Raw genomic sequence first — 27,801 nt, 5'->3', positions numbered from 1 at the left:
TTGCCACCTTTCTGTTGTCTAGCGTGACCGACCCCAGGAAATAAGAGTTGTGTCAAGAGTCATGGATGTCCTGAAAATGCTTATCTGTTTTTCAGTACAAGTAGCTTAGCTGTTCTCTTTCTTCCCAGACTTAAAAAGCAAACAAACAAAAATCGTATCTGTATCTCTATCTACATACTAGGTTTTTTTTGGCTTCCATGTAGCACCAATGAAGGATAATGTATTCCATGTAAGACCAAAAAAAAAAAAAAAAGATGGTAATTCCTGTGATTCCAAGGACGTAAAGCCCTTTTCTGGTATTCCACGTCCTGAGCTGTGATATTCATTGTTCTTCATTTAAACCTTCTCCTTAAAATCTAACAGCTTTCACATTCTGAGTCCAAGTTTTCATTGAGCGCTTTAGTGAATGATTAGGATGAAAGCCAGGCACGGTCTCCTCCTGTTTTATTACGGTGGTCACTGCAGGATCAGTGCCAGATGTAGGACACCTGGAATGAAGCAGACAGGAGCTGCACTTAGACACTCGACGGCAGCCTCACGTATTGGCAGAAACAGTCGAGCATTTCTTAAAAGTTTGGTTCGGGGGAGGCCATCTGACAGCAAGAATATCTTGAGAGTGGGGGAAGGAATGAAGAAAATAGAATATTTTTATTACTGAGGTAGGGATATATTCCTTCTGGATGGGCTGTTTTGGAACAACTAGTTGTTTACGCTCACTGTCGGAAGTGAAGGTCAGCGCCAGTGGAAACAAACTTGGAGTATTGTTTCCTTCTGTGAAACGTAAAGGAGCTCCAAAAAGAGACAGGTAGATTGATAGCATACTGAAAGGGAAAGAAATCAAGAAATAACTTTCTGTAACAGGATTATGGCACAAAACCCACAAAACCCGGGACGTCTAATGTACAGGCTAAAAGAGTATCTTGAACATGTCTTATTGTGGGTGACTAGTGCATAGCTCTGCACGAAACATGATACATTAATACAAATATCAGAAAAACAGTTCAGTTTTCTTTGGGAACGTCAAGTTTTTCTTTCCAGCTTAACATGGATTTAAATTTAAAGCAGGATTTGGCTTAAGAATGTATCATCAGGGGCGCCTGGGTGGCTCAGTTGGTTAAGCATCCAACTCTTGATTTCAGCTCAGGTCATGATCTCAGGGTCATGAGATTGAGCCCCACATCGGGCTCTGCGTTCAGTGTGGGGTCTGCTTGAGATTCTCTCTCTCCCTCTCCCCCTCCCCCCACTCTCTCTCTTTCTAAAATAAAGAAATAAATCTTTTAAAAAAATAATATTATCAAATATCTTTGTTTTATAGGAAGAGAGACGAAAACTTAGTCTGATACAACTCATGAAAGTAAGAGTTTCAAAATATGGGGCGCCTGGGTGGCGCAGTCGTTAAGGGTCTGCTGTCGGCTCAGGGCATGATCCCGGCGTTCTGGGATCGAGCCCCACATCAGGCTTCTCCGCTAGAAGCCTGCTTCTTCCTCTCCCACTCCCCCTGCTTGTGTTCCCTCTCTCGCTGGCTGTCTCTCTCTGTCAAATAAATAATAAAATCTAAAAAAAAAAAAAAAAGAGTTTCAAAATAATATACTGTAAATATAATTACCATTAATTACATAGAGGGTTTGACTTTTCATAAGTGCTGGTTATTGAACTTAAATACCCCAAAAGAAAACGCATTCAAATGAAGCATGCTTGAAAAGAACTAAGATGTAATGGGCTGTTAATTAATACATTTGTGTTACTTGTGAGTTTAGTTATTTGCTCATAACGTCTTTCTGATATTTCATTTTGCTACCTACACTGCAGTTTCAGTGCCAACTCAGAAAAGGAAAGAGGAGGCGATACTTGTACAATCCATCTATGTTTCAATAGCTCTGAAAAGGCTCAAAAGTCATAGCAATAATTTGACCACATCTTGAAGGTTAATAATTCATTTCTTGGAACACCTGGGTGGCTCAGTCGGTTAAGCATCTGCTTTCGGCTCAGGTCATGATCTCAGGGTCCTGGGATCGAGTCCCATGTCAGGATCCTTGCTCAGTGGGGAGCCTGCTTCTCCCTCTGCCTGCCATTCCCCCTGCTTGTGTTCTCTCTCTCTTTCTCTCTCTCTCTCTGACAAATAAATAAAATCTTCAAAAAGTAATTCATTTCTTCCTTTCTCAGTCCTATCCCTGCTTTCCATCCTTAAACCAAGAAAGAAAACAACCCACAACAAATTTAGGGATATCAAATGATCAGTTATATGCCAAATTCCTGTACGAGTGTTCTATTATTCAATGAATCTATGCCGAGATTTCACAACTGTGTTAAAAGATTTTGGGGTATATACATATCGGGCAGTGAGGGGTTATATTTAGTGTTCTTTGAGTCTGAAATGCTCTGCAGGTGAGACCGATACGATATTATCCACTTCTGGTCTCTTGGCTTAACCTGGAAAGGAAGATCATCTTATCATGTGTTGTTTCCTAGCAAGTCTTCTGCTCCTCCCAACCAGGCTTGAAATGTATAACTTGCCTTTTAATGTTATGATGATGATTATCACTTGTAAGGCTATCTTGGCTTTGGTACCAGATCTAAGATTAAATTGATCCATTTTTTTTTCTTTTACACTGGGTTATTGTGCTGATATTAGTGGGCAGAAGCTTCTCCCTTTGGGCATCCTATAAAATATTTTATGTAAGTAACTCTGATATATAATAATATTTTAGTATTTTTTCATGCTAAGTAGTAACTAGGGTTTTTAAAAAGGCATTTAAAAAAGCATGGATGAATACATTTTATTAAAAATTCCAAGTACTGATCTCTTTGAACAGGATAATATGGTCTATCAAGAGTGAAAGGAATTTTGAAATGTGACCTAGGAGGCAGGCACCGTTCAGGTTGGACTAACCCACTAGAATAGGAAGCTGAGCTCACTCTTTAGCCATGTGGTTAGGTCACTGAAATTTGCTTTACTCCTGTTAGAATTACAGCCATTGTTATCGCTTGTGCACGTTCCTGTTATCTACTCAATATGGATTTGTCCTGAAAGGTCTCAGAAAATCCTGTGTCAATTTTTTAATGCAGGAAGCTTGTCTATTTGTCTATAAATGAGGTTCTTAATTCTTGCCTTGTGTGAAAAGATCATTTATATGAAATCACTGTCTTCATTTTACCACTATTGCTTTGGCCTTGATTTTAAGTTTCATTTTATCTGGAGCTAGTCTTTTATTCCAGCATTGCACTATTTCCTCGGCTTATAGAAAGCCACTGGGGGAAAAAAATGCCTTCCAGTATTCATCTGTTTGTGGATTTCCAGGGACCTTGTGGTGTGGAGCCTTCCTGATTGTGGTTTTCTCTAATTTTCTTGTTTTCTCTTATTTCGGATATAGACCCACCCTGTATCCTCTTCATGAAACTAGAGCAAAGGGGAGAGAAATATAAGAGCACTGGGTCGGCTGTCAGGAGCCAGACTCTTTGTTCTAATGTTATTTCTATAATGCTGACTGATTCAATTGAAGATTCTCCTAACGATGATCTTAGGTTTTCTTTTGAAGTTGCCTCCCCAACATGTTTGGAATTTTTTTTTTTTCTAAATGTTGCAAAAATAAAAACATTACCAACCAAAGTTTGACACCTCTATTTGATTTCTTTTATGGTGTTGCTATGATATTTTTTTAATTTGGAAAATGATGCAGGAAATTTCATTTCCTTGGGATTTTATTTTATTTCATGATTCCGTTGAAAATGAGTTAGGCCTAAAGTAGGTTTTTATAATCGCACCATGTGAATCATTTCTTCTTTGGAAGCCGGATCTTCTCCCCCACTGTGTAGCCTCATCTAGTCTCCCTGAAGTGCAGTGCTAGCAGGGTTGATAATGAAATGCGGTCCTACTTATCACGCTCAGCAAAGGGCTCAGAGAAAACAGGGGAAAAAATCAATCCCACAGGAACTTCTCAAGTGCTAGATATCCATATTTAACCCCCATGCATTTAAAATGGAAATGAGATATCTTAGGGTTTTAGTTTTTGATTTACACAAGATGTCACCGCCTCCTTGGCAATGGGAATATTTTACAGACCAACTGCTGACCTGTTTGGGAAGATCTCAGCCTATCGCCCCAGGTCCAATGTAGTTTCTTCATATTTCTTTCAAAACTCTCAGCAGTGCATTGCAAAAGCTTTGATTCTTCAGGCTTCAAAGGATGCCCCTTCCAGGGCCAATCCTCTGAAAGAGAAAAAAAAAAGAAAGAAAGGAAGATCAGTGTAGGGGAACAAACAGCTCATAAAGGACGGGCAGCTCTCCCTGTGGCAGTTCGTACTGTAGTCAATTATTAGGTAGTTTACAAATCAGTAATACCACGGGTGTGCAAAGCGAAGAAAACTCCAATTTGATGTTAGTACTTTGTTGCCAAATTTATTCCTGGAGTGACCTGGTCTTCAAAAGTCAGGCTTCAGATTGTTGTACTGTAGATTCAATGTGGCTTATATAAGATGCATTATTATTTAATGCTCACACTCAAGCTCCCTCTTGAGTTTGTGAGCCTTGTTGAGGTTCTCATTATAATTTACAGAAAACTCTATGTCCACATAATCTCCAGTTAGCTATTTCACTAAGTTACATTAGTGAGTGTCTCTCTCATTTGTGAATTCTGCCATAACCCAAAAGGTCCGTTTTGCAGTTTGGTAACTGACACATTTTACCATGTCTATCAAGTGTCCTTGTGCCTTCATTGGTGAGAGAACTGGGATATAAGAAATTACTCAAAGTAATAGAATTAATAAAAGATTAGGATTTAGAATTTGTAATTGGTGGCTTAGTTCATTTAACTAAGCCATTACAAAAAAGGAATTGGCATCTTTCAAAAGATGATTGGTTTAAAAGACCTGTAACAAATACTGAAGTTTAGTCAATTACGTATGCATACTAAAATGGTTATGGTGTATACTAATGTCTAATGTATACTAATTAATTTTGAAATGCATCAAAAAAAGATGGATGGATGGGCGGATGGATGGATGGATGGATGGAAGGATGGATGGATGGATATGTGACAAAGCAAATATAACCAAATGTGAATCACAGAGGCTAGGCTGTAGGTACATATGGAGTTCTTTCAATTTTTATGCACATTAGAAAATTTTCATAATATAATGTTGCAAAAATATTTTTTGTTTGACGTTGCATTTCAGAAACCATGGTTTTCATTCACTGTGGTTTCAGAAAACCATAGACTTCCTCAATTTGGAAATGTAATAAACATATCTGGGGTTTTTAGGGACAGTGATTTTCTAGGAATAACCTTATTATTTTTGTTACTTTAAGTGAACTAAAGGATAGTCCTTCAGTTTTTTATTCCTGATATAAGTAGCTAACTTTTATACTTCTTTAAAACTTCTAGGCCAGCAATTATGGAGTGCTGAAATTCAATTCAAACATTCTGCCCAGGAGATCCTGAAATTTTGATTTTTTTTAAGGAAAGGCAATTTCTGACTTTTCTCATAAATTTGATAAAAGGAAAGCTAATATGAGATTGGTAGTCCAGTAGGAAATGGAACTCAATTTTACATTTTTAAAATCACTTTATGGTATTAAAAATGACAGAGGTTAGAAACAAAGCTCTTATTCTTTTATTGAACTAGAATTGAAAGTGGCAGAAAATCATTTTGGCCCTAGTGCAGTAAATGTTATCACTAAAACATGTTCAGGGGATATTAGGATAGTCTCTCAAGCACTGGAGACAAAAGTTCACAGAACAAGAACTGATTTTTCTGTCCTTATCTTGAAATTATTAGATGTACAGGAGATGAAAGTATCTTAGCTCTAAGAGGACAGGGGATGGAGTATGTGTTGAAAATGATAATGTCTCCATTCTGGAGAGAGGTGAAATGGAGAGTGTATGGTGGAACGGGTGTTTCAGCAGTGACAGGCATGATGGAGAGAGTCCACAGGGATGGGCAGCCAGCACCTGAACCAACCCCCGGACTGGGGAATCCAGAACTAGAAATAATTATACTTGTGCAAAATTGTAAGCTGATGATGAAATGGAAAGCCAGCGGTTCTATTCATTAAAAGGAGAACTGTTTGAAGATTTTATTTAACAGAAAGATTAAACTGGAGCTGTCAGTAGCTACTTTGAGATCCCGATAGGAGAGAAATTTTAAGTCCATGTGGGAAAAACCAATCATTTTTGAGTGTGCAGTGTGATTATTCTTTAGAATTTTGTGTAAATGGAGCAGGTTGGTAGGCATATGTTTGCTGATTCTACAATGATTAAAATTCAGAATAAGTAAGGCTCTTGTGAAATTGAGTTTTCAGGTTCCAGCCAGTGTTCTATACTGCCATATGGCATAACTAGAATTAATTGCTGTTCCCAGTCTCTTATTCTTTTACTGAATATCTAGGTGCCCTGTTTGAAATATTAGAGGTTCCACAGAAGTATTTAATCACATGAGATAGATGTTTGACATGTTCACGAAAGCAGTGTGTGTAGCTAATAGCTGCTTGGGAGAAAAAGCCCTTTGTGAGGTTTTCTACCCCCTCCCTACCTTTTTATTAGAAAAATGCATGGATAGGAGCATTAGCAAGGAAAACAGGACAGATTTTCAGGACTTTTTAGGTCAGTGCAAAATAGAAAAGGTAAAACAAGGAATCTTTTTGCTAGAGTCTTTAGCTCCTTGATGATCCAAGCGTGGCCCATGGACCAGCAACATCAGCATCAGCTGGAAACTTGTTAGAAATGTAAAATCTCAGGTTCCACTGAATCAGAATCTCCATTTCAATACGATCCTAAGGTTATTTGTATGCATATTCACATTTGAGAAGCAGACTTTTCATTTCATTTCAAATTCAGTTTCTCGGAACTCAGAATACATATTTCCAGAGATTAACTCTTTAAAGGCATGGGTGATCTTATATTAATTAAAAAAAAAAAAAAAAGGTCTAGCATGATGCTGGCATGTGGTATAAGCTCCATACTGTGAGTTGAATGAATGGGGGCGGGGGGACTGTTATAACCAAAAACTGTGTTTTTAGGTCCTAGGCTAAAACTTAAAACAAGAGACACTCTTTATTAGGACATTTACTATTTAGTGGCCAGCCCCACGTGTTATTCTCCAAAGATAGGATGCTTTTTTTTTTACTGAGTGTTAGGGGGTACAAGATATTTGCAGACATGGTGCCCTTCTCTTCATGTATCTACTATGATAACATCTCTCTAACATTCTGTGAGAAAAGGTGACCAGAGCGCTGACCCTACCCTGGCATTCCACGGGAGCACAGATGCCAATCATTCCCGCCATCTCTAAGCTGTCAGCAGCCCTCTGCTTCTGGTCATCCTCCTTCCTACTCGGTTTGGCATGTCCTTGTCTCTGCCATTTCTTGTCTCTTCTGATGATTTCTCCTCTAGCCCTTTCCCCTGTTCCTAGGGTCCATGTCTTATTATCATCAAATTCCACTGCATCCTGAACCACTTTGCTCCATCCCTGCCTTAGTAAAAAACACAGCTCTTCTGCAGGGCACTGTTTTGCTTGCAGTCATCTTAAATAGAATTTGCTTACTTTCTGGAAGTGCTCTTGGCATTCTTCAAGCTCCTTGCTGCCATTTCTTTTGGGAAAATGACTTTTCCCATTCAATCTTGTCCCAACCTCTCCCCTTTTGAGATGTGTCTACATGGCTTTACAATTCTCCGCCCCTGTCACCTTTTTTTTTTTTTTAAGATTTTTATTTATTTATTTGAGATAGAGTGAGAGAGAGAGAGAGAGAGAGAGAGAGCATGAGCTGGGGAACACAGGGAGAGGGAGAAGCAGGCTTCCCACTGGGCTCCCTGAGATCACGACCTGAGCTGAAGGCAGATGCTTAACTGACTGAACCACCCAGGAACCACCCCCCCCATCATCTTTTGAGAGCACACCCCTCCTCATGCTATTTGAGGACTGAAGCAGTGACTCACAGTTATCATCTTCCCTCCTTTGTTATCACTATCCCCTAGGACTCTCTCTTTCTTAAATTTAACTCCCCCCCATTACAACTCTCCTTCATGCTCAAATCTCTCCTATATATATATATATATATGTATATATATATATATATATATATACATATATATATATACATATATATATATTTAGATTCTATTTATTTGAGAGAGAGAGCATGAGTGGGGGAGGAGAGGAGGGAGAGGGACAAGCAGACTCCACAGTGAGCATGGAGCCCAATGTGGGGCTCAATCCCACGACCGTGAGATCATGACCTGAACCAAAATCAAGAGTCAGTCGCTTAACCAACTGAGCCACTCAGGCGGCCCAAATCTCTCCTAATACTAAGAAAAACATTGCATCCTACACAGTGATTCCCTTTCCAGCTACTATTCCGTAGATTTTTTTTACAGACAGAAGCCTAGTTTCTCCTTCTCTGGTCACTCCTCCTTCCTCTATGATCTAGCCTCTACTCCTATAAAGTTACTCTTGCCAAAGTACCAGTAACTCTCTAATTGCCACATCCAGGGGACACTGTTCACTTAGTCTCTCCGCAGCATCTGACACTGTTGATAGCTTCCTTTTCCTCAAAAAGTTAAAAAAAAAAAAAAAAAGCAACTTTCCTTCTGTTCTTTCCCACGATAATAGTCTCTCTTGGTTTTCCTTCTTCCTTGCATTTATACACTCTTTTTTTCCCCCCAAGCCGGTTCTTGAGCTCATTTTTCTGCCCTGTGCCCTTTACGTTGCCCTCAGGCTTGCCTCTGTCCTCATCCCATTCTTCTTGGGCAGTTGCACCCGTGTCCACAGCTCCACAACTTCCTCTCCAGCTCTCCAGCTCAGCGGCAGCTCTCTGGGCAAGGCTTCACACAGCGTCCGGGATGGCCCCTTTTGGGTGTCTTAGAGATCTCCAAGTTCACAAAGCTGCGGCAGACCCTGCTGGATGCCTACCCAGCAGGCACCCTCCATTCTTCCTTGACAACAGAACCCTACCAGCCTAGGGATGAGTCATGATATGAAAGCCATGGCAGACTTCTGATAGCCTCTCACAGGACAGTCTTATGCTCGGGAGACGGCAGTACATTGAATGCAGTAGCCACCTTAAGATATGACTCTGTTCTAAGGTGTTAGAGCAGAAATACTGCAAGAGCCTAGGTCCTTCATGCCAGTGTTGGGCCCCTGCATCAACCCTGGAATCACCTGTCTCCAGATTTCTGTTTTGAAGGAGAAATAAACTTCTATTTATTTAAGCCCACGTCACTTGGGTGTTCCGTTACCTGTAGTCAGAAAAATCCTGACTGAGTGTCTAGAACTGAACTTATTATTTTATATTCTGCTCACCCCTAATGCCTAATTCTGCTTTCTCTAGGCCGAGGCCCCCGAGGCAGAATCCTCTGTCTTTACTCCCCAAGCCATCAACAAGCCTATTGATTCTTTATCCTAAATCTGTCTTCTTTCCCTTTGTCACTGGCTAAACTTCAGCCTCCATAAAGTCTTGCTTGGAGCATTGCAAAATTCTCCTTTCTGGTTCTCTGTCTCAAGTTTCTCCCTGTTTCAGTTTATTCTGCTCCTCCATTCTGTTGAAAAGGCAAACTTAACAATCAATCAATCATGCATGCTGTAGATTTATTGATGTGGAACTGTAAGATATACTATAAGTGAAAAAGTAAGTTAAATATCTATGTAAAACCTCAGAGAAAAATGTCTGGAAAAAAACCCCACCCAAATGGTTGTGTGTGTGTGTGTGTGTGTTTTTAAATTAATGTATTTAAGTAATCTCTACACTCAACGTGGGTCTTGAACTCATGATCCCCAGATCAAGAGCCACATGCTCTTCCAGTTGGGCCAGCCAGGCGCCTGCCCCTACCAAGGTGTTAATGATGGTAATCTCTGGCAAGTGGAGTTTGAGTGATTTTTTATTTCTCCTTTTTGTTTATTTGTATTTTCCAACTCTGTACTGAGTATGTATTTAATCCTAAGTCATTGAGATCAGAGCCTTTCCTGTTTTAAAAGGGACAGAGCTTTAATAGCCAAAGAGTATTTGGTTTCCAGGTGGGAAAGGAGTTGGAACTGAGGAGGAAGGAGATGTAGAAAGAGGAAATTAGGCTTTAATTGTGTAGTGAAGCCTTGGGTCACTCCTGCACAAATAAGCAGCTGTATGTGGAGGTGTTTTACTCTGTGCCAAACACACACACACACCCATAAATGCACATGAAAATAAAATTATTTTTGAGTCATATGAAATACAGCAGTCCTCTGAGTGATTAATGATGATTTTGCTAAAATATGTTTTTTTTTTAAATAAAGGAAGTTCATTCTCAAGGTCTTCATTAGATGAGGTATCACTGACTGAGAACAACTTTCATTTCTTAGATAGAATCCCTTTGAGCTGCACTGAACTGACACAGGATGAATCCTTCATTAGAAAAGGGTTATCTACATTCTGTGCGACTATCTAGTAAAACGTCTCTGTGTTTGTGGGTCTCGTTTCCCAAAGTGATGGTGCTTGAGTAAACCATTCACTTCCTCCTTCTCAAAACATCAGTCACCATGATTGATTTTTATATTGGTCATAAAGAGAAATGGAATCACCTAAGAGCAGGGTGAGGATTACAAACCGGAAGAAGTTAATTTACTTCACAAACACGTAGTGGCTATTTGTTTCCTCTTTGTTGGGCACGATGCCAGGCAATCAAGATAATGTCACATATTGCATATCCCAGTTTTTCAAGAAGTTATCGGGCCAGTGAGTGGCCAGACTCATGACCAGAGCCTGCATGGAGACCACTGTTCACAGATACCGTCTCTAGAAGGTCTGAAATGTCCGGTTCCCATTTGTTGCATACCTTTTCACCATTTAGAAATGTATTTAGGCTCATCACCTTCTTTTAAAATATAAATTCACCTGGAGGGTTGAGAGACTTTTGAGTGTACACATTAGCTGTGTTTAATGGTTTTCTTCTAACTTTTGGTTAAGATGACTGTGCAGAGGAAATTTGGTGGCCAGTGACTTGTGGAACCTCTATTATGGGCAATGAACAGTGCTTGGTCACTGAAGGTGATCAAAGCATCAGAGGATCCTTTTCCATGGGAAGAATGAGGGCTTCAGAGACTCTCACTTCTCCAATTAAAGAATGATAGAGCCAACATTCACCACACACGTACTATATGCCAGGCCCATTGTCAAGGGCTTTACACACACACATTGTCTCATTTAATCCATGCATGTGAGATGGATACCAAATGATCCCCATTTATCAGATGAGAAAACTGCGGTTCAGAGAAGTAACCAATGTGCTCAAGGTTACACAAATGTTAGGTTCTGGAATTTGGATTTGAACCCAGGCAGTATGACTATTATGCCAGCACTCTTTTGAGGCTCAATTTCTTCATAAAAAGTGAATAATGTCACTTAATTCATTGGACAAATGTTTATTGAGCAAATGCTATGTGCGAAGCATTTTCGTGGTGAATATGACACAGGTTCCAGTCCTCCTGTAACTTATTTTTGAGCAGGATAAACCAAATAATTACACAATACATCCACCTTATAGGATTGTTGTTATGCATGTAAAAGTGCCTAATATAATCCATGTTACATAATTAGGTACCCCCCAAAATATTCCCAAGAAATTACAACCCAATGGGAAAGATAAAAAAAGCATGCACATATAACTATATCTCAAGATATATTGTGGCTAAAGCTTTAGAAGAGGTACACATAGGTTGTGTTGTGAAATCCCAGAGAAAGAAGTCACTTCTGGCTGGTGGGTTATGATAAGCCTTCAGGGCTGTAAGATGGCATCATGGCTTAGCTGTGGGTTGAAAGGGATGAGTTTTTGGTGAGATACATTGCACCAAAAATAGCAGGTACAAAGACACAGAGAAGATAAAGTTTAGCCATATTTGGGAACCAAAGGGTGATTCAGTTTATTATGTATAAGGGAATAATGGGAGAGATAAGCTGAAAAAGATAGGATGGAACCCAATTATGGAAATGAGAGTTTTGGCTGAATTTTGGAGGGGGGGATAGGTAATTTGGGAGAGGAAAGCACAGGACAGGGGTTTGTAAGCTGATGCTTTAGTAGGGAGCTGTGGATAACACGTGAATCCTTGGCACCTGGGCAATCCTTGGCCACTGGGAGGTGGGAGATGGTTGCAAAGGCAGAGAGGGTAAGAATGTCAAAGTTTGCCTATGCCCAGAGAAGGAACATGTCATTTGTCCCTCTCATTATCTTTTACTTTGAGGACACCAACTTCATGTTTATATCTGTTATTCTATAGCTGATGTTGGCTTGTTGTGGGCATAATAAGCTTTTGTGGATAGCCAGGTAACTAACCACTCTCAGAACTTTATGAAAAATACCTTCCAAATGGCCAACTTTATGCTTCAACTTTTGAAATATGATTGGCTTGTAAACAAAAGATTGTATTTACTATACTTCAGATCTGTTAACAAGATTTAAAAAGTTTTTGAAGCTGGCCCAGAAATCTTAACACTATCTTTTACTTTGTTTCATTAGGAAAGTGCATCCCAAGGTTCAAGCAACTTGAACCGTACTTGAACTTGTGCTTGAACCGGGGGCTACCTGTCTAGAATTTTCTTAACAGACAACTGTTGGCAAAATACCCATTTCCTTTATATTGTTTTCCAAACTTGCCTGATCATATGGATTACCTGAGGATCTTGTTAAAAATACAGATTTTTAGGGGCACCTGGGTGGCTCAGTCGTTAAGCATCTGCCCTCAGCTCAGGGCATGATCCCGGAGTTCTGGGATCGAGCCCCACGTCAGGCTCCTCTGCTGAGAGCCTGCTTCTTCCTCTCCCACTCCCCTTGCTTGTGTTCCCTCGCTCGCTGGCTGTCTCTCTGTCAAATAAAAAATAAATAAATAAATACAGATTATTAGGTCTCTACCCTGGAGATGCTAATTTATTAGGTCTGGAATCATCTCTGGGAGTTTGTGTTTCAATAAGGGCTCCAGGAGATTCTTATAATCAGGCAAGTATATGTAAAAATCTTTATCAGAAGACTTCATTCTTTTTTTTAAGGTAAGACACAAGGTTTTCAAATGAATTTGAATGGTGAAGGGGAAGGATGGAAGGATTTGACTGGAAAGTATGAGTTGAGGCTGTTAGTTGGGTGGTAAGGAGGGTCCCCCAGTACGATTGGGGATAACTGACAGGAGAATTTTACTGGCAAGGCTTAGGACCAGCAACTTAACTGACAACATTTCAACCCAACTGGCTTATAGGGTGAGGGATGGAGATATGGTCAGCAGCAAATGGCCTTGGTCCTTCCCTGCTGTTGGGCCTGATGTTTGCCTGCTACCTTTTGTGCTTTCCGGTGGCCTGGCAACATGGGGAAACATTTCTCGATGCTGGAGAATCCCTTGAAGTGGGACAGAACCAAAGTCCTGGCCCCACGATGGGACAGGTAAGTCTTGGGATTGAATGGCTGATTGTAGTTGAACTGCTGGTGACACTTGACCTGTATTGATACAGCCATAGAAGTGATCACATAGTCATTAGGCTTTAGATCAAAGTAGTTCCATTCTTTATGATTGGGATAATTGGGTATCTCTTGTAAGGGTTTAATATGACTGCTATAGACTATACAAAGAAATAAAAGGCCAAGAATGATATTTTAGTATAGAATCTTGTACAGTTAGGAAAAAACTCGAGGGCAAAACTGAAACAATTTAAGAACGATCTCTGAATTTCTGTGTGCATCCCAATTCCTAACTGGAAGAAACCATATACATAAGGATATGACATTTTAAAAAAATATCGGTAATTCATTGTAGCTCTTAGAGTGGTTACCAGTAGAAGCCTGCATTCTCAATTTTATTTTTATATATTTATTCAGTTTTGGAGCAGTAGGAATGAGTAAAATATTATTATGTCTTTAATTAGGATTCTGTTGTTATTTTTAAATTAATCTGTGTCAGTAGCTTTAGCACTTGTATTAAATCATTTTCTTCATGAAAGCTTTTAATGAAGAAACAAATTGATTGTATTTATATATTGGATTCTTGCCACTACAATGTGTATTCAGTCGTGTCTTTTGAAGTATACTTTTGCCAGTCATATCGTGGTTATTCTTTGAAACCGGTCTTTGAGGGGGGAGGGGGATTCTTCATTTGGATGAAGGTTTTAATTTAACAAGGTTTTCTTATTTTTTACCTTTCTCTTCCTTTTCTTCTCCTCCTTTAATTCTCTTTCTGTTTTTCTCTTTTGTCTTTGTGTGAGTAATGTAGTGGAACATGGAAGTCCCTTTCCCCACCTTCTTTGGGATAAAGTCCACACCCCATGGCATTACTCGGAGGGCCTTGCCTGCTGCCTGCATCTCCAGCCTCGTCTCTGACCCCTCTCTGAGATGCACTCTGCGCTCCACTCGTGCTGCAATCAGACAGCCCCTCTGTTTCTCATGTCCACTCACTTTTTTAGCAAGACTTTATTGAGCACAAGCTCTGTGCCATTGCCCCTTGAGAGCCCAGTGATTTAGACAGACAGAGGATTGTGGTGCAGTGTTACAGGTGCTGCTGAGAGGTGTGTATAGAGGTGCCATGGGAGCACCTTACACAGGTGACAGAGCTGAGCCTCAAAGGGCCACCAGAGGTTCACTGGGAGAAAAAGGGGACACGATGGGGAAAGTGTGCTGGCAGAGAGAGCAGAGACATGTGAGAGCAGCAGTGTGAACAGAGCAGGGGAGGACTTGAAGGCTGGGGCTGGAGTAAGCCACTGCAAGGTTTTAAGCAGGGCAATGACAAGGCTGGGTTTGCACTTTAGGTCATCAGAATAACGATGGTGCTAATGACATAACAGCTGACATTTACTGAAGGCCTTCCAGGTGCCAGGCCTAGTGCTCAGTTCTTCGTGTGCATTATCTCAGTTAATCCTCCCAAAAAACATATGAGGCAGGTATAATTATTATTTCTATTTTAGAGGTGGAACCAAGGGAGAGGGTGGAGGGATGGGCAAAATGGGGAAAGGGGAGCAGGAGATAGAGACTCCCATCTATGGAAGGAATAAGTCAGGAATAAAAGGTACAGGACAGGGAATAGAGTCAACGATATTGTAGTAGCATTGTATGGTGACAGGTGGCAGCTACAGTCCTAGTGAGCACAGCATAACGTATAGACTTGTGGAATCACTATGTTGTATACCTGAAACTAATGTAACATGGTGTGTGAACTATGTTTCAATTAAAAAAAAGTTGAGGAGACTGAGGCTGCAGCCGAAGTCGGCCAGGTCGAAGGTGGAAGAGCTAGGAGTCCAACCCAGACCTGTTTGCTCACCACTGCCCTTCCTTCTCCATCAGCACTGAGTAGAATGGGTCAGAGAGGAGCAGGTGGCAGGTAGACGTCTTAGGACGTGGTGACATCAATCTGGGTCAGGCATTTTGAAGGCTCGAATGAATTCAGTGCCTGTAGTGATGGAGAAGAGGTAGATTTAAAAGATATCAAGGAAGTAGAATGTCCAGGTCTTGGTGACTGATGGGAGGTACACAGTAATAGAGAAAGAGATGAAAGGGCAGTCCCTAAGTCTCGGTTGGGTGGATGAAGATGTCAGCCATTGAAACAGGGAGCATGAGCTAGGAGAAGTTTGGGACTGGTGGGACAGAGGATTGTCCTGGAAGAGAAGAGCAGAATGACGCTATCTCCTGTTTTTGCATATTTTAATTGATTGTTAAAAGTCTCTAACATGTACGGACAGTAGAGTCAAGTCTTGGGCCATTGGTTTTTCTCCTCCCCAGTCTGAGTGCCCGGACATGCCCTCCAGTGTTCTCTTACTCTTCTGTCCTTTCATCTCCCAAGCCTAGAAGAATCCTAACCTCAGATCAGTTCAATGGCCCACGTCTCTGCTCTTATATTTGGGCAGCTCCTCAGTCCTGAAGATAAATGACACAGTAGACGTGCCTCTACTGTAAGGCTTAGTCTCCCACCTTAGCTGAACCCTTAGTGACACCCGGGAGTGACTTTGCATGACCCAAGCAGCAACCTTTCTAATGTTCCTCTTTCCCCCGCCTCCCCAATCCTTAGCAGATTTATCGTATTGCTCTTGCATGACATTATCACCTACTTCACAAGATGAAACAGAGGCTTTCAGGTTGGAACCACTCAGAATCTTGCCCTATCCCTTCCTCAAACATGTCTGCTTTGGGCCTCTGCCACCTGCTCTGATGGGCCTGGCCCCTCTGCATCCTGGGCCTGGCCTCTCTGTGACCCGACCCTCCCCTGCCAGGCATCTTCCTTTATCTGATCTCAGATCCTCCCTCAGCAACCCTTATCTGCAAGCAGTGAGACAGCTTCTGGCATTACCCAGACCCGGCTTCTTCTGGCCCCAGGTTTTACCTGGCGTGTGTTTTGTGCTAATCCCATCACTTCAGCACAGTTTGACTATTCCAGCCGAACCAGCCCCCAGTTGGGGCTTTCCATGCTCTCTGTCCCTCACAGAGTATCTGGCAAATAGTGGAGATTTATTTACGTTTGAGAGAACGAATGTGGTCTTCATAAGTTGAGGTATAGACGGTATGTCGGCATGTTAATGTTGAGAAACCCACTCTGCCTAAATGAGCTCGGAGAACTAGTCCAGCCTAAATATCTTTTGTGTAACATTTGTTCTCAGGTCAATGATGGGACCATGTTCACAACAAGGGAAATACCAAAGGAATTTTTTTTTTCTAGAACCTTCGAATATTTTAACTGCATTTAACCTCCTCCCACATTTTCAATTTGATTCCATATAAGTGTTTAACACCTACAAACATTACGATCATTGTTAAGTGTAGTCAGTATTCACTTCCATTAACATTTTTACCCTGTGAGCTCTTTATTTCTTCCGGCTTTCAGTGTGTTTCCATCTGGGATCCTCTCCCTGCTGTCCGAACAGCTCTCTTTAGTTTTTCTTTTAATATCGGTTTGTCCACAAATAATTCCGTCAGCTTTTCTTTATAGGAAAATGTCTTTATTTTACCTTCATTATTGAAGAATATTTTCTCTGAGTGTAGACCAAAGGAATTTTCAAGTGACTATCATGTTTTTGAACCTGCCTGGGTAAGATAAACTGTGGTAGCTTCATAATGTGGACTTCTAAACTTCTATGATGCGATCACATAACCTCTCCATAGTTCATTTTCTCATCTGGAAAGTGAGGGACTGGATTAAATGACCTTCAGTGACCTTCCAGCTGTAAAATTCAATGAGTTAGGAGTCCACAGTCACAGTGTCATGCAAACATCAGTTATTCACTAATCAGATAACTAGGAGTCTTGGTGGTCCAAGAGTAGCTATTAACCTGAAGCAAGCAAAAAATAAAACAAAATTAGGTTCCAAGCATCAGCAGAGACAAAAGTGACAGGACAAGAGCCAAAGATACTACATTTTAAAATATGGTAATCAGCTGGAGTTCTTTGTATGTGAGTGCTGCCTTGCTCTCTCCCATACACAAGTTTGTAACTGAAAGATAACTCTGATTTTCCTCTTGACGCTCTGTTCCCAACCCACGTCCACGTGTGCTATCAAATCTCTTGTCTCTCTTCTTGGTCTCCAGTAAACTGCTTCTCAGGTTTTCTCCCTCCCATCCAGGCTGCATATTTCTGCTGGTTTGATCACAGTGAACATCATTCCTATCCTTAAAACAAGCAAACCAACCAACCAACCAACCAACCAACCAACCAACCAACCAACCCACCCTTCAGTTGCTCCCCTTTATCTACAGAAAGAAGAAAAATGAAACTCTGACTTGATATTTAGGGTCTTTTATTTTGTCACAACATACCTGGCTGGCATTTTTCTTTAATAGTTCATTGAGTTACAATTGGTTGTCTAGTACATGCAGGGAGTATGGGGTTACATAGACATACAACCACAATTTGCAGTCTTGATGCTAGAACACAGGGGAAGGAATATTTGAATGCAGGTTTTCAGTGTTGTGATGAAAGACCGTAACCATTGACTAATTGAGAAAAACACCCAGATTTCTTACTGTTGACACCCAGGGTGGATGTTGGATTGAGCATAGCAGGGATTTTATGTAGTGAAAGTGTTATGGATTTATGTAGTGAAAGTGTTCTGGACTTATGTAGTGAAAGTGTTATGGTCAAACTTCAGTGATGAGTAAGGTCTTATTTGTTTTATTTCTTTTTTATTGTCTGGGAACAAACTTCTAAAAAATCAGTACTGTCAACATTAGATAACGTTGCTTGTTATTTACTATCTTAAATTGACGTCTGTTCATGTATAAATATCTCATTGTTTAGATTGTAAGCTTCTTGTAGGCAGATACTAGGTCCTGTGCTTTTGATGGATTAAAGGTACTGGGGCTAGAGGGGGCACCAGCTCCCCTCCAGAGGCCTTCTCATTCCTGCCTGACTTCTTCTGAGGCTGGCGCCCCGACCCCCAAGTCCCAGCCTCTGATGCCTCCACCAGGGACTTCCACCAGATGGTGCTCTTTTCCCATTTCTGTTCTTGGGTGTCACAGGCCATATGACCCTTTGCCACTTACCCAGTAGTAGATAGAGCATTGCTACTAGAAAGAAAATTTGAAATCCAGTGAATCTTCCAAAGTAAGGAAAGAAGTTATAGGAAATATCTACAGTGTACAGACTATTAGCATTATCCAGAGAAGCCATTTCCTTGGGCATGTATCAGTCTCTACCATGTGGCTCACTGATCAAGGTCAATTGCAAGGGGTTTTAGTGTTACCAACTTGCTGTTGAAAGCCTTGCTCAACCAGGTTTCCATTTGAATTCCATTTCTAATATCAGTATAACACTTCATTCTTTGCAGTCTGTTTGGAGATAGTCATTACCAAGAGAACAGAGATGGTCAGGAGGGAAATAGAAGTCCTCTCTAGACATCGAGGAGTGCAGACATCCTATCCATTTAGAAGGCACCACTGTTTTGGTACAATAACCAAAGTTCAAATTTACATCTTTAAGTCATCAAGAAGAGATTTGATTTTGTTTAACAGGTGGTTTAACGAGGCAGAGAATGTATGATGTGTTTTAAATTTCCATAAGTCACAGGTAAGATAACGTGTTTAATACTTCAGTTGCAAAAAGAATTCATCTAGATGTTCTAGATTTATGACATTACAGATGTTGGCCTTTCTGGATAGCTAGTTTTATAATGCCATTACAACCTTATTCATCTAACCCAGAGGGTCTTATCATTTTGGAGAGAAAAAGTTATTGACATTTTTGGGAATCTAATGAAGTTTATGGACTCTTCTTCAAGGGAAAAGAAAACATGGATTGCTTTTCACCCACAATTTCAGGAGTTCAGGAGTCTTCTAAAGCTCAACTGTGGACTCTAAGTTAAAGATGTCTGATCTAACTACTCTCTAATCCTAAGCCGTCTGAGAGCAGTAGATTTGTTTCCTATATTGCAGTCAATAGAAAAGCAGTTAATACGGGATTTCAGAGCTTGAGCTTTGGAACCAAGGAAAGCTGGATACAAATCTGGGTTCTGCTGTTTAATAGCTATGTGGTTTTATGTGGAGAAAGGGGATCCCTCCTACATTGTTGGTGGGAATGCAAGTTGGTACAGCCACTCTGGAAAACAGTGTGGAGGTCCCTTAAAAAGTTAAAAATTGAGCTACCCTATGATCCAGCCATTGCACTACTGGGTATTTACCCCAAAGATACAGACGTAGTGAAGAGAAGGGCCATATGCACCCCAATGTTCATAGCAGCAATGTCCACAATAGCTAAATTGTGGAAGGAGCCGAGATGCCCTTCAACAGATGACTGGATTAAGAAGTTGTGGTCCATATATACAATGGAATATTACTCAGCTATCAGAAAGAACGAGTTCTCAACATTTGCTACAACATGGACGGCACTGGAGGAGATAATGCTAAGTGAAATAAGTCAAGCAGAGAAAGACAACTATCATATGATTTCTCTCATCTATGGAACATAAGAACTAGGATGATCGGTAGGGGAAGAAAGGGATAAAGAAAGGGGGGGTAATCAGAAGGGGGAATGAAACATGAGAGACTATGGACTCTGAGAAACAAACTGAGGACTTTAGAGGGGAGGGGGGTGGGGGAATGGGATAGACCGGTGATGGGTAGTAAGGAGGGCACGTATTGCATGGTGCACTGGGTGTTATACACAACTAATGAATCATCGAGCCTTACATTGGAAACCGGGGATGTACTGTATGGTGACTAACATAATATAATAAAAAAATCATTTAAAAAAAATAGCTATGTGGTTTTGATCAAATTGGTTGACCTTCCTGAGTTTCAGTTTCCTAATCTGTAAAATGGGAACAATAATAGTACTGACCTCATAGGATTGTAATGAAGTTTGAATAAAATAATACATATAAAACGTATACATAGCACAATGCCTAGCATATGTTAAGTGCTGCATATGCTAATTTTTAATTATAATCAGGAAATGGAACTATTTTTTCCTTCCTAGATATTTCCAGTAATATGAGGATAGTTACAGTTGTTTGTCTTACACACTTCGCCAGGATCTAATTAGCTGGCTGAGTGGTGAATGCTCTGAGTACTTTAATCTCAATAACTGTGTTCATTGGTTAGTTCCATGGTCAAGAGTTTGATACCCACCTCAACCCCCTCCCACATCTAATGATTAAGAGTTAATAGCTTCATTTTTAGCAGGAATCTAGTGTTCTGTGATTCTTGAGTGGCAAACTAGAACAGTTTGTTTGCAGTTTGAAAGATATTGAAATGTATCTGCAGACAGACTATATATATTTTAGTCACCGTTTCATCCAAGGCACCAGAGCAAAGGACTTGTCATATGGAAGACATTCAACAGTATTTGTTGACTGAGTGACTGAATTCTGTTACAAAAGGAGAAAGTTTTTAGAGAAAAAAAAATCAATTTTTCTGAGTGTTTTTAAGGTAGATTATATTTTCAAGACTTTCCTCCTTAATTTGTTATGAGAGTGCCCACTCTGGAACTAGTTGCTAGGATTGGAAACTTGTCTGCCTTATTACTAGCTGTGTCAACCATGGGCAAGTCATCTCACCTCTCAATGCCTTGGTTTCCTTATTTACAAAATGGGCATGATAATAGGGTTACAGTGTGGAGGAATGAGTTATTATAAGAGAGATGTTTAGAACAGTGCCCGACAATGTATTCGAGAAATCTTCACATTGTTATTATGTGTCCTTGCTGTTACTGCTGCTATAGCAGCCTCGATAACCCCCCACTATGGTGAACCCCATTTATTTGTTGTTATCTTTCCCTAAACGGAAGTTCACTGAAAACCTCTCTAGATATAAAAACACAAATAGCCAACTTTGTCTCACATGTAACGTAACTCTAAATTTCCTAGGCTCCCTTCTGCAGAGCCGACAAAATGTTCGGAAATTTTGTTCTTCCATTTTCATTTTTGGAGGATCAAGTAAAGATGGATTTATTTTGACTGAACGTGAAAACAATAATCATCAATATGGTTGCAGCAATTTCTGTCTGCTCGTTCTGTACTCATCTTTTTCCAGCTCCAAATATCATTTGCATGGACCTGATGATGTTGAGTATGGATATTGCCGCAGAGTGATAGCTTCCTTTTCATATTGGAGCTGAAGCTTCAAAGGGAAGATTAAAGAAGTGTTTGTTATCTATCTGCACAGGCCTGATATGAAATTCTCAGAGGCCTTTAGGATAAACACAATTCTGTGCGTGTGTGTGTATGTGTGTGCACGTGCGTGTGTGCATGTATGCCTTTTCTTCTGTGTAAATCTATCGTGGTGTTTGTATTTTGGTTTAAAATGTCTAGTTTCAGACTTGTTGGAGTCTCTGGCTAAGGATAATTGTTTTCAGAGTGAAGGATAAGAATTAGAAGATGTGGGCGGGATTTGACTAACTGCCTCCTAAGCAGTGTAGAATTCTCTAGTGTGGGGTCATCTTTCCAGAGAATGTGATGAAGGCCATCTGTAGGTTATGTTTAGGGAGACAAGATCAAGACTGCAAATGTGTTGTGCCCAGCAGAGAATAGTCCATGGTGCCCTCAGTGAGGGATGAGATTGCTCATCTTCTGGCCTTGCCTTTTAGAAGTATCCTCTGTGTGTGTGTGTGTGTGTGTGTGTGTGTGAACAAACTTTCTTTAGGGTCATTGCACAGTTAAGACTTAAAGCAAGATGAAGGGGAAAAGGTAGGGTAGCAGGATTGTTTCATACCTTCTGAAAGTGAAGGGAACTAACATTCCACTTCATGTCATTCCACATCAAGTCCTACGTATGAGTTTTACCGACAGAAATATTTAATTACAGCATCATCAAGATTAAGGCAGATTCTGCTCTTTAACATCAACTCAGTAGACCTGCTACTTTATTTAATACTGTTAAGGTGAATTCTTTCTCTGTGATCACCCTTCTTATGATACAGCTACCATTGGCAGAAGCAATCCTCCTAGTGTATGTGAACTTATAAGATCTTCTTGACTAAAAAGAGAAAGCAGTGTCACTTTACAGTAGGTAGAGAAGGGGAACAAAACTATGTGTGTGCATTGGAGTGCACAGTGAGGCCGTGGGGATTGTGGGGAAGAGAAGACAAAAGAAGAGGCTGAGACCATCAATAACTGGTTTTACCTTTTTAACAATTCACCAAGAGTTGGCCTTTTAACTACCACAAGCATGGCTCCATTTTTTCCCCTGGGTCAATATATGAGAACAACATGAGTTATCTAAGTTCCTGCCTTTGCCATTGCATACATTTTGGAAGGAGAAGTACACCCACACACCCCCCCACACACACATACACTTGCACAGGCTCACATTCTAATTTCTATTTATATTGAATTGGAGGTTGAGTAATGATTGGAATCAAGGGCTAGAGCAGTGCCTCCAGAGAAGATGAGAAACAGCAAGAACATGGAAAATTGCTCCCCCTTTGATGATTTGCTTGATTAGCTGTGTTTTATAGAAAAGAGTTTGATGGAAAAACTCTTCACGGTGGCCAGGTGCAGTGGAAAGCTGCACCATCTGCTACAGTGGAGGGGACTGACCCGTCCTACTAATATATACAACTTGTTTTAAGTTACAGTCACTCTCAATGTACATTCGCCTTCCTATTGACATGGACACCCTTCTTCCCAGCTGCTGCAGCTTTACCTTTCCCACCCCTTCCTCCTCTTATCCCCGCGCCCCCTTCCCACTGCAGATGTCAAGCCTGTCCTGAACTTTCCCTGCCCTGTCATCCAAGTATCTTACATTTCCCTTCACCTGATTGCCAGCCCAGAACTCTTCTGCGGAAAGAAAGGAATAAGAAAAGTCAACCAGGAGGCTTCTCTATCTACTCTTCCTTATCTCTGATAATTCATCTTCTCTTCCTTATCTCTGATAATTTCCCACAAATCATCTCTGAATTATGGCAACTACTCCCACTTATCTCCTACTTCTCCATTTCCTGAACTTTAGTCTTACAAAGAAATAACCTAGATACTCACTGGGATGATATTTGTCTCTAACGTAATCTCATCTTATTTCAGTCATGTGTGTGCTGGAAGACACACCTCATTATTACCTATGTATTGCCTTTTTCTTAATCTTTTATTTTGTGTTATGGATTCTTTTAAGAATTTGATCAAAAGCTCTGAGCTCTCTCCCAAGGAAAAAAAAAGTGTTCAAATGGACATATACACTCCTGAGAGGTCAAGATGAGGATAGAAAAATATTCATTCTATTTAGTGGCATGGAATTATGTCCATAGCAGGAATTAACATGTGGTTACCATAAGCAAGAGTGAGTGGGAGGTGGGAGTGGGAGAAAACAGAAACTACAGACAACACACTTTGAAAATTTCACTGTGATGTGAAGGAAAAGAAGACAGCAGATGGAGGGATATGAAGAAGGTGGGGGAAGCTTTGCTTTATTTTTATGTGAGTATAAATACTGATGGAAAGGGCCAAGTTGAGAGGAAGAGGTTGGATATATACAAGAGAAAATCGATATAGAATAATGTAAGGTTCCTGTGAAGGCAGGAGGAAATGGAATACAAAGTATAATAGACTTTTGTGGATAGCCACCATATAGAACATTGTTTCTATGGGGGAAATGCAATTTAGATTCCAAATAAGTGACTTACAAATGATCCTTTCTGCCACTACCATTTCATTAGTTTGAAGACTTGAGGGGTTGTTGGTTTTGCCAATAATATCCCAAAATAAAAGAGGAGATGGAATGATATGGTGGACTGCAAGAGCCCCAGTCCTGGCAGAGACACTAAAATGCTGGGTGACCTTGAGTCAGTTGTTCATGCCTCACCTGTAAAATTAAGAATTTAGGCCTAGAAGTATTTGAGGATGTGTTGAGGGGGTGGTGTTTTGGTTGTCATAACAACTGGGGGTGCCACTGGGATTAGGTGCCAAGGACCAGTGATGCTGATTGTCCTGTAATACACAGGACAGGTTGTCACAACAAAGAATTGTCCCACTCCAAGCCTGCAGAGCTTCTGATGAGAAGCTCTGGACCATGGCTAGGTAACATCTTAGGACCTTTCCAGCAACATGGTCAACACTGTCTAAGGAGTTACAGTGAGTTAGATGCCACTGAGAATTTTTCAAATCTCCGGACAATCCTTTGGTTTTTCTCAAAGTGGGGTGGCTTGGCTGGTTATTGACTATTCAGCAAGCTTTTTGGACTAGGTGCTGTCACTACCATATGCCGGCCGAGACTGAAATACAAGTTTGACTTATCTCCATTCTTTTCCTTGTATTTCAGGTACTACTGGGACATTCAGCCCCAAGGTGAGTGCTTTTTGGCCATTTATGGTTTTACACTAATAAAGTGTGAATGGTATTGTTTACTTCTGCGTCTTCTAAATAAGCTTCTACACAGAGTGGCATTAGACATTTCTAAGGAAAGTTAGTGAAGTGTTTAATTAACCTTCACCCCGCTGGGCCCCCCTGCCCTGCTTTTTAGCAAGGAGAGGCTCTGATGCATCTGCCTTCTGAGTGGATTGGTGCTAGATTATTTTACAGAACCCAAGCTATAATATGCTTTTACTCCTTGAGCGTTGTCAGATGCCAACAGGATCCACTAACATTCAAATAAAATGGTGGCCGAGTCCATAATAAAAACCTTGGGAGGGCTCCAACTCAGCTAATCTTTCATTTGCTCCAGAAATAAATTCCAGTATGTTACCTCCTTGGTCACAGTGCTCTTCCACACAGCCTGTCTGTCTGGCAGCCGAGAAATGTCAGAAATGGAGCAGTGTTGAAATTCCCACTAGAACAGTGTTATCACATTTTAATATGAGCCTCACTGCAGCCTCGGTGCTTCTAATTGCTTTCAAACCATTGTTTTCCTGCTTTTGCTTGATGAACCCAGCATCTGGCATGATTCTAAAAACTACAACAGACAGCTGTGTACAAAATTAAAAAAAAAAAAAAAGGACAAGATTAGAACATATTCTTAAAAGGTTCAAAATGGGAATTTTTTTTTTTTCCGAGTTCAGTTTGAAGGGATGTCTTTAAAGTATATATATTCTTTCTTATTAGTGCTCTGGTTGAGAATGTCAGAAACATCATTCTGAATATTAACTCTTAACCTATTATAAATGGGGGATTTTTATTTTCTCAGAAAATCAGGGAGAGTTTTAGATCAAGCTTACAAATAGCTTTATGAACTATTTTGCTCTAAAACTTTTTAGTATCAATTGTAAACTTTCCAGTTTTTTCATTCTCTTCATATTGTCAATGTATCCATTCTCAGTGAGCATGATACCTTAGAGAAATTCAAATTGTGAGGAATCATACTAATTTTATGAAAATTTTAATTTTCCTAGATCATACTTTTAGTGTATTTCAAGTCTATTTAAGGTTTTCTTTAAAATGAAACTATAAGAAATAAAAATCTTACATGTTTAAAGCTTTTTGACTCTTGTAAATTGGTCATAGTATTTATAATATCTTAAATAATGTGATGTGGTGTTATTGTATATCTCACTGTCCTAAAGCACTTATGGCTAAAAACATAGACTGAGAATAGAGAATTATAAGTAACAATGTAGCAGTTTGCTCTGCAAAGTGTGAAATATGCTATTCAGGCAATGGCCCTGTATAGTTCAGGGTTTAACAGATGTTAACCAAAATCCACAGGGGGCAGAACATGAATGTGAACAGCAGAAAGGAATGGAACTATGAGGGTAGAATTAATTACCTAAAGGAGAAATAAAGAATTAGTGTCAGAACTATGGTATAGTAATGTGTTGAGAGGAGAAGAGCATTTTGGAGTTGAACACAAGAGATTATATGGGGCTACAAACACAAAGGGCAAATCTTACCAGATTCTCATAAAAGTGGCATTGCAGCCATACTCCGGTTGACGGCAATTTCCACACAGCCTTTCTCTCTTAGAAAGAGGACAGAGGTAAAGCAGCCAAGGGACAATTGAAGAGTTTACTTAGAACAGAAAACTGTATTTGCAAACAATGATTGGATATATATATAGCAAATTCTTTGCTCACTTAGAAGTAAATGTAGGGAAAGTTCGAGTTGGAAAACCCATACTTGTGTCTTGCCCCCAGCCTTGCTCCTCCCCCTAAGACGTTGGCGGAGGGGGGGGGGCGGGTAGGGTAGGGGGTATCTTTTACCTTGCTCTTTTGATGGGATCTTAGCTGATTGCTAAGTGCTTCAGAAACTGGCAGGGTGTGTGGGGGCAGTAACAGGTCTCTGTAAGGTACTACAGGATAGTTTAGGAATATGAAAAGTATAGAAATATGTAAATAAGAGAACAGCTGGCAGAAGAATTTAAAAAGCCCTGGAAGACTAGGTAGTACTGGGAAGGGAGTGAGAAAGGACAAAAATGATGGCCTCAGACTTCCTTATCAATTTTTATCTATGGCAGGATCCTAGAGCAGGAAGACAATGGGATGAATTTTATTAACTCCAGGCATTTGCCTAAATACACACTTGTGTTCTTCAGGATATTTGAACTAAACTATAGGCTGGTGCCTGGAAGGAAAATAGTTCTCTTTTTTAAAAAAGATTTTATTTATTTATTTGAAAGACAGAGAGCATGGGCAGGGGGGTGGGGAGGGCAGAGGGAGAGGGAGAGGCAGTTGCCCCCCTGAGCAGGGACCCCGTGACAGGGGCTCGATCCCAAGGCCCTGGAATCACAATGTGACCTGAGCCAAAGGCCGATGCTTAACCGATTGAGCCACCCAGGTGCCCTAGGAAAATAGTTCTTAATTATAAAAGATCTTTTTTTTTTTTTTTTATAAATCTCTTTAGAGATTTATGTTTGAACATCTGATTATGGAAAAGTCTGTGATGAGTTGGTACAATATGCTTTAAAGGTTCCCTTTAAAGAAAGATGCTTGGGAGAATGGAATACCTAGGCATAGAGAAGATTGCAAATAAAATTTTTCTTATCCATCATTCCATTCAATCCCAGGTTTAATACGGTGGAGGAGTGACCATTGAATAGTGTCAGGGAGAGTCTTGTCTATTCTGGAGAAGAAACTTGGCATGGTAGAAAGAGCATGGACATTGAGGCTTGACAGATCTAGTTCAAATCCCACCTATACCATTTAGCTAAAGGTCATGTGACCTTAGCAAGTTGCCTAATTGCTCTGAAACTCAGCTTCCCCATCCATAAAATGGGAGATCAGCCAAACATTGTGCTAAGTCCTTTATATGCATTATCTTATTTAATTCTCAGAGCAGCCTTATGAAATAGGTACTAATAAACCCATTTGACAGACATGGGCACTGAGGCACAGAGAGGCTGAGAAACGTTCATTGTCATACCCTTTAAGGATTCTAACTTGGTCAGGCAGACTCCGTAGCATCCACTTTTTAAAAAGTAATAGCTTTTTTGAGATATAATTCATATAACATAAAATTCACCCTTTTA

General features: G+C 40.3%; 1 protein-coding gene across 1 annotated transcript in view; it reads left to right on the top strand.

Annotated features, from left to right (window-relative positions):
• The window catches only part of SKAP1 (src kinase associated phosphoprotein 1), a 266,257-nt gene that overhangs the window by 27,095 nt on the left and 211,361 nt on the right, over positions 1–27,801 (top strand). Inside the window, exon 3 of the mRNA XM_057318109.1 lies at positions 24,664–24,689. Within this exon, the coding sequence (XP_057174092.1) occupies positions 24,664–24,689 (26 nt within the window). The remainder of the gene's footprint in view (positions 1–24,663; positions 24,690–27,801) is intronic.

Source organism: Ursus arctos, unplaced genomic scaffold (assembly GCF_023065955.2).
Source record: "Ursus arctos isolate Adak ecotype North America unplaced genomic scaffold, UrsArc2.0 scaffold_24, whole genome shotgun sequence".
NCBI classification, from domain to species: Eukaryota; Metazoa; Chordata; class Mammalia; order Carnivora; family Ursidae; genus Ursus; species Ursus arctos.
The sequence above is the reverse complement of the archived record's forward strand: the minus strand, read 5'-3'. Positions and strand labels throughout refer to the sequence as shown.